The following is a 7645-nucleotide window of genomic DNA, read 5'->3' as shown; positions in this document are numbered from 1 at the left end:
GTGTGTGTGTGAGTGTGGGTGTGTGTGTGTGTGTGTGTGTGTGTGTGTGTGTGTGTGTGAGAGCTGTAGCTGTCTGGGAAGGTGTGACACCTGTCACTCAGGATCAAGGCCTGACAGGAAGTGCAGGTGTTTATGTTGTTATTAGAAGCAGACCGTTACTTTGATCCTGATGTTGTTCTGACAGCTTCTTTCAGCGCAAGAGGATGCTTGATTCTTTAACGCAACCTTAAACTGCTTTTAAAATGCTGTGCTTATTGCGACAGTGCATCTGTATTTTCATTGGGATTACAAATAATCTACCAAGATTATACTCTACTTTTGTTTGTAAAAATATGGGATTTTCATATATGAATAAAAATAGAAAATAATGTCAAAAATCATGTATACAGGTCAAATAAATACTTTAAAAATCATAAAAATTGAAATATATATATATATATGTATTTCAACATAATTGACAAAAACTGCATTAAAAAAACACAAATTGTGCATAAATTTATTAGCACATTTTAATTTCCAAACATTATTCTCTCAAACAAACCGTGTCGCGTCTGCTTCGTTCACTTTGCAAACCTCAGCCAGAGCTCGAGGACTGTCCAGCGAAAATAAAATATTACATATATAATAAAATCCAACTCAGAAAAACTACTTTGTGTATACATAACTCTATAAAAGATTCTTTACTTGTGATAAAATCTTACAAAAGTCCTTCAAAGTCTGTCCTAATAAAAATGTTCGTCTCATGACATGATAGATAAGTTAGAGCTGCAATACTGACATTTTTGTGCTTCTTCACCGTTCAATAAAATCATAGGAAAAAGTCAAATCAACATGAAATCAAAGCTGACAATATTTATAATATTTGAAAGGAATATTGCAGTGTTGATTATAAAAGATTTATCGGTGCACATCTGGTCCCTCATCAAACTTCTCATCGTCTACTTTCTACAATCCAATAAATACTTGATGGACTAAATCAAGTAGCATCTAACGATTTATTCCTGTTTGATCATTTGTTTCATTTTGACAGAAAACGTGGTTGCAGTTTCTTCAAACACAAGTTCTCTTCTTTAACATCAATGTATTTACAATAAATATATTACTTCAGTAATAAAAATAATTTCAACTGAGTTTTAAATGTTTACTTGCATTGTAAGTGCATTACAATAATCACATTTGTGCCACAATTGTCAACTAGTGTTATATTAGTATCATTAATATACTATTATAGTTTTTAATATTTTGAATTACTTGTATTTGTTTACATTTGAAATTTAGTTAAACTTGTTTTTTATGTCTATTTAATTTTTTCTAGTCTTTTCTTATTTAGTCAGTTCTTCTATTTAGTATTAATTTCAGAAAAGACAATTAGAAATGCTGACAATAACTAAAATACAATAAATGTTTTTTTTGTTATTTAAAACTATTTTATACTAAATAAATATATATTATAATTGATATATATGATTTATTAATATTAATATAATATATTTAGATTTTATTTAATGTGTATTTTATTTCAATATAAGATCGACAGTACATGTACATTAATATAATATATATTTGTATTTACTTCATAATATTGTTTTATCGGTGTGTGTTTATATATATATATATCTGTATATAGCTGCTTATTACTGGATGAAGATCAGTTCATACTTCATAGCACTAAAAGAGCATTTTCTTGACAATGAAATATTTTAAAGCAGAGGATTCTTAATTCAATTAATCAGTTATTTAAAAATAAATCCACTTTTTCTTGACCAATCAACAGCTCTTTCACTCTTAATTTTGCAGTAAAACATTTAAAAAATTGTGTTTTTTTTTGTCTTTTTTTTTTCTTTTAAAATATATCTATTATTATTATAATTATTTCAATTTAAAATAAAGGTTTTCTTTTTTAATAAAACGTTCAATTAGAAATATTTTCTAACAATATAAGTCTTTATTATTACTTTTTTATAAATTTAACACATCCTTGCTGAATAAAAGTATTAGTTTCTTTCAAAAAAAGAACGCCAAACTTTTGAGCTGTAGTGAATATTGCTACAAAAGTGTTCTATTTTGAATAAATGCTCTTCTTTGTAACTTTTTATTCATCAAAGAATCCTGAAAAAAGTATCACAGCTTCCAAAGAAAAACAATGTAGCAGTAAAACTAATAAATCAGCATATTATACTGATTTCTGAAGATCATGTGACACTGAAGACAGTAATGATGCTGAAAATACAGCTGCGCATCACAGAAATACATTATATTTTAACAGAGATTCACATAGAAAACAGCTGTTATAGATTAGAATAATATTTCACAATTTTACATTTTTTTTCTGTATTTCTGATCAAATAAATGCAGGCTTGATGAGCAGAAGAGACTCCTGTAAAACACATTAGAAACCTCACTGACCCCAGACTTCTGAACAGCAGTGAATATAACATCTGTCTGCTGCTGGTTACTCTCTCTCTGTGTGTATGACACATATACACTAACTTGCTGGCTATTATATTGTTTAGTATTCTTTATTATATCACGCTGAACACGCTAAAGTAACACAGACACACAAAATAACGTCAACTCTTGACGTCACAGCGCTACAGAGCACGAGCAGGAAAGGTTACTTGCAGGTGTTATGCGTGTCTTGATGGATAAAAGGGTGGCGTTTATATATTTAATCTGCTTTTTGCGAATGTTTTTGTTGCGTGAAGCCTCGGTTTGAATGTTTGAACTCGCGCCTGTAGAAGCACATCAGGAGGACAAACGCCTTCCGCTCAAAACCCTTTTGAAATCTTAAATTCGAATATATATATATGCAGGTGTATATTGCTTTTTTAAATGCACAGGGTTCAGAGAGAAGTCACAATCCTGTTCAAAGTGAACTCTCCCACAGCAGCTTTAAACTGCAAAAGAAACTCCAGCCACACGTTTAAAAGGGTTTCTTTAAAAGCACAATGCTCATGTGTGGAGGTGCTGTGAGTATGATGGGTCGAATAACCCGTTCTGCTCATGTTGTGTCTGTAGGCATTAAACTCTTGTGCTTGTGGACGACGAAACCAGCCACATTTCACTCCGAGAGACCAGTTCAGCCGAACATGAAGATCTGCTCACCCTCAGGATCATCCCAGATGTGGACGAGTGTGTTTCTTCATCAGGTTTGTAGCACTGCATCAGTGTCTCACTGCAAGTGAATGGGTGCCGTCAGAACGAGAGCTGATAAAAACATCACAATAATCCACAGCACTCAGTGAACATCTGGAGAAGACAAAAGCTGAAACTAATCCAGCATCAAGACATTTTTAACTAAAATACATAGAGTCTATAATCCATAATAACGCTTCCTCCAGTGAAAAAGTGTTCTGGTCTGAATCAGGAGAGAAATCTGCACAGATCAAGCAGCGTTTAAACAGCTCTGAACACATGTGGCTGGATTTTGATGTGAGAGACAACAGATGCACTTTTTCACTGGAGGAAGAGTTATTATGGATTATGGACTCTGTATTTTAGCTAAAAATGTCTTAATGCTGGATTTGTCTCAGCTTTTGTCTTCTCCAGATGTTAACTGAGTGCTGTGGATTATTGTGATGTTTTTATCAGCTCTCGTTCTGACGGCACCCATTCACTTGCAGTGAGACACTGATGCAGTGCTACAAACCTGATGAAGAAACACACTCATCCTGATCTCAGAAGATCTGAGAGTGAGCAGATTTTGGCTGAACTGTTCCTCTAACATAAGTGTGTGTGTGTAGAGCTTCTCAGGTCTGCAGAGATCTGTCGAGATGAAAATGTTTAAGCATTATTAGAGCGCATGCAAACTTCACATTAAATCTGCCGCATGCATGTGCACTGAACAACTATCAGCATGAATGAGGAAAGGTTCCTCGCAAGCTTTAGCAATAAAAGGCCAGAGCAGGCTGTGTGTGTGTGTCTCCAGCGCTCTGACAGCTACAGGACGAGCTCTTCAGACGCACAGAACAACCGTCTTTCTCAGACACTCCTAACAACAGCAGAAGACAACAGATTTAACCCTGTAAAGCCTGACATTTCAAACATCTCTTTTTTTTTTGACCATTTATCGAACCTTTACACAAAATATAAAAGAAAATCTGAATATGAGTTTTATGTTTTGTATCATATTTGCTCCATCAGGCTTTTATGGCTCGTATAGTCTGATCTAGTGAGAAAAAACAGCTCAGTTTGCTGCAGATGCTGATATTTCTATGATGAAATTGTGATGCTTGTAATGCAAATCAATGAGGTCTTTCTAACAGTAGACAGGATACTGATATAAAATAATGTAAATATCAGTGGTTGCTCTATATCTCCAGTAATAAGATGAGATTGAAATGATCCAAACATATAATGCAGTGATTGAGAGCTGAAGAAATAAAGGCTCCTCAGAAGATGTGAGATGTTCTGGAGGCTTGTGAAGATCATTCCTCCGCTGAGGAACAGTGAAAGTAAAGCTTCTGGAAACAAACGCTCCTCAAAAGATCCTGAGGATCAGATTTGAGACCTGACAATAACTAAAATACAATAAATGTTTTTTTTGTTATTTAAAACTATTTTATACTAAATAAATATATATTATAATTGATATATATGATTTATTAATATTAATATAATATATTTAGATTTTATTTAATGTGTATTTTATTTCAATATAAGATCGACAGTACATGTACATTAATATAATATATATTTGTATTTACTTCATAATATTGTTTTATCGGTGTGTGTTTATATATATATATATCTGTATATAGCTGCTTATTACTGGATGAAGATCAGTTCATACTTCATAGCACTAAAAGAGCATTTTCTTGACAATGAAATATTTTAAAGCAGAGGATTCTTAATTCAATTAATCAGTTATTTAAAAATAAATCCACTTTTTCTTGACCAATCAACAGCTCTTTCACTCTTAATTTTGCAGTAAAACATTTAAAAAATTGTGTTTTTTTTTGTCTTTTTTTTTTCTTTTAAAATATATCTATTATTATTATAATTATTTCAATTTAAAATAAAGGTTTTCTTTTTTAATAAAACGTTCAATTAGAAATATTTTCTAACAATATAAGTCTTTATTATTACTTTTTTATAAATTTAACACATCCTTGCTGAATAAAAGTATTAGTTTCTTTCAAAAAAAGAACGCCAAACTTTTGAGCTGTAGTGAATATTGCTACAAAAGTGTTCTATTTTGAATAAATGCTCTTCTTTGTAACTTTTTATTCATCAAAGAATCCTGAAAAAAGTATCACAGCTTCCAAAGAAAAACAATGTAGCAGTAAAACTAATAAATCAGCATATTATACTGATTTCTGAAGATCATGTGACACTGAAGACAGTAATGATGCTGAAAATACAGCTGCGCATCACAGAAATACATTATATTTTAACAGAGATTCACATAGAAAACAGCTGTTATAGATTAGAATAATATTTCACAATTTTACATTTTTTTTCTGTATTTCTGATCAAATAAATGCAGGCTTGATGAGCAGAAGAGACTCCTGTAAAACACATTAGAAACCTCACTGACCCCAGACTTCTGAACAGCAGTGAATATAACATCTGTCTGCTGCTGGTTACTCTCTCTCTGTGTGTATGACACATATACACTAACTTGCTGGCTATTATATTGTTTAGTATTCTTTATTATATCACGCTGAACACGCTAAAGTAACACAGACACACAAAATAACGTCAACTCTTGACGTCACAGCGCTACAGAGCACGAGCAGGAAAGGTTACTTGCAGGTGTTATGCGTGTCTTGATGGATAAAAGGGTGGCGTTTATATATTTAATCTGCTTTTTGCGAATGTTTTTGTTGCGTGAAGCCTCGGTTTGAATGTTTGAACTCGCGCCTGTAGAAGCACATCAGGAGGACAAACGCCTTCCGCTCAAAACCCTTTTGAAATCTTAAATTCGAATATATATATATGCAGGTGTATATTGCTTTTTTAAATGCACAGGGTTCAGAGAGAAGTCACAATCCTGTTCAAAGTGAACTCTCCCACAGCAGCTTTAAACTGCAAAAGAAACTCCAGCCACACGTTTAAAAGGGTTTCTTTAAAAGCACAATGCTCATGTGTGGAGGTGCTGTGAGTATGATGGGTCGAATAACCCGTTCTGCTCATGTTGTGTCTGTAGGCATTAAACTCTTGTGCTTGTGGACGACGAAACCAGCCACATTTCACTCCGAGAGACCAGTTCAGCCGAACATGAAGATCTGCTCACCCTCAGGATCATCCCAGATGTGGACGAGTGTGTTTCTTCATCAGGTTTGTAGCACTGCATCAGTGTCTCACTGCAAGTGAATGGGTGCCGTCAGAACGAGAGCTGATAAAAACATCACAATAATCCACAGCACTCAGTGAACATCTGGAGAAGACAAAAGCTGAAACTAATCCAGCATCAAGACATTTTTAACTAAAATACATAGAGTCTATAATCCATAATAACGCTTCCTCCAGTGAAAAAGTGTTCTGGTCTGAATCAGGAGAGAAATCTGCACAGATCAAGCAGCGTTTAAACAGCTCTAAACAAATATGTGGCTGGATTTTGATGTGAGAGACAACAGATGCACTTTTTCACTGGAGGAAGAGTTATTATGGATTATGGACTCTGTATTTTAGCTAAAAATGTCTTAATGCTGGATTTGTCTCAGCTTTTGTCTTCTCCAGATGTTAACTGAGTGCTGTGGATTATTGTGATGTTTTTATCAGCTCTCGTTCTGACGGCACCCATTCACTTGCAGTGAGACACTGATGCAGTGCTACAAACCTGATGAAGAAACACACTCATCCTGATCTCAGAAGATCTGAGAGTGAGCAGATTTTGGCTGAACTGTTCCTCTAACATAAGTGTGTGTGTGTAGAGCTTCTCAGGTCTGCAGAGATCTGTCGAGATGAAAATGTTTAAGCATTATTAGAGCGCATGCAAACTTCACATTAAATCTGCCGCATGCATGTGCACTGAACAACTATCAGCATGAATGAGGAAAGGTTCCTCGCAAGCTTTAGCAATAAAAGGCCAGAGCAGGCTGTGTGTGTGTGTCTCCAGCGCTCTGACAGCTACAGGACGAGCTCTTCAGACGCACAGAACAACCGTCTTTCTCAGACACTCCTAACAACAGCAGAAGACAACAGATTTAACCCTGTAAAGCCTGACATTTCAAACATCTCTTTTTTTTTTGACCATTTATCGAACCTTTACACAAAATATAAAAGAAAATCTGAATATGAGTTTTATGTTTTGTATCATATTTGCTCCATCAGGCTTTTATGGCTCGTATAGTCTGATCTAGTGAGAAAAAACAGCTCAGTTTGCTGCAGATGCTGATATTTCTATGATGAAATTGTGATGCTTGTAATGCAAATCAATGAGGTCTTTCTAACAGTAGACAGGATACTGATATAAAATAATGTAAATATCAGTGGTTGCTCTATATCTCCAGTAATAAGATGAGATTGAAATGATCCAAACATATAATGCAGTGATTGAGAGCTGAAGAAATAAAGGCTCCTCAGAAGATGTGAGATGTTCTGGAGGCTTGTGAAGATCATTCCTCCGCTGAGGAACAGTGAAAGTAAAGCTTCTGGAAACAAACGCTCCTCAAAAGATCCTGAGGATCAGATTTGAGAC

General features: G+C 34.3%; 1 protein-coding gene across 2 annotated transcripts in view; it reads right to left on the bottom strand.

Moving 5' to 3' along the window:
• Positions 1 to 6768: 6768 nt before the first annotated feature.
• Positions 6769 to 7645, bottom strand: part of agbl5 (AGBL carboxypeptidase 5) — a 27079-nt gene continuing 26202 nt past the window's right edge. For both annotated transcript variants that reach the window (XM_016503358.1, XM_016503357.1), the window contains exon 15: positions 6769 to 7126. In XM_016503358.1, the coding sequence (XP_016358844.1) occupies positions 7020 to 7126 (107 nt within the window). In that variant the 3' untranslated portion in view covers positions 6769 to 7019. The remainder of the gene's footprint in view (positions 7127 to 7645) is intronic.

The sequence above is a fragment of the Sinocyclocheilus anshuiensis genome, unplaced genomic scaffold (genome assembly GCF_001515605.1).
Source record: "Sinocyclocheilus anshuiensis isolate Anshui unplaced genomic scaffold, SAMN03320099.WGS_v1.1 scaffold1566, whole genome shotgun sequence".
In the NCBI taxonomy this organism is placed as follows: Eukaryota; Metazoa; Chordata; class Actinopteri; order Cypriniformes; family Cyprinidae; genus Sinocyclocheilus; species Sinocyclocheilus anshuiensis.
Note: the sequence above shows the minus strand (reverse complement) of the source record. Positions and strands in the feature narration are given on the sequence as shown.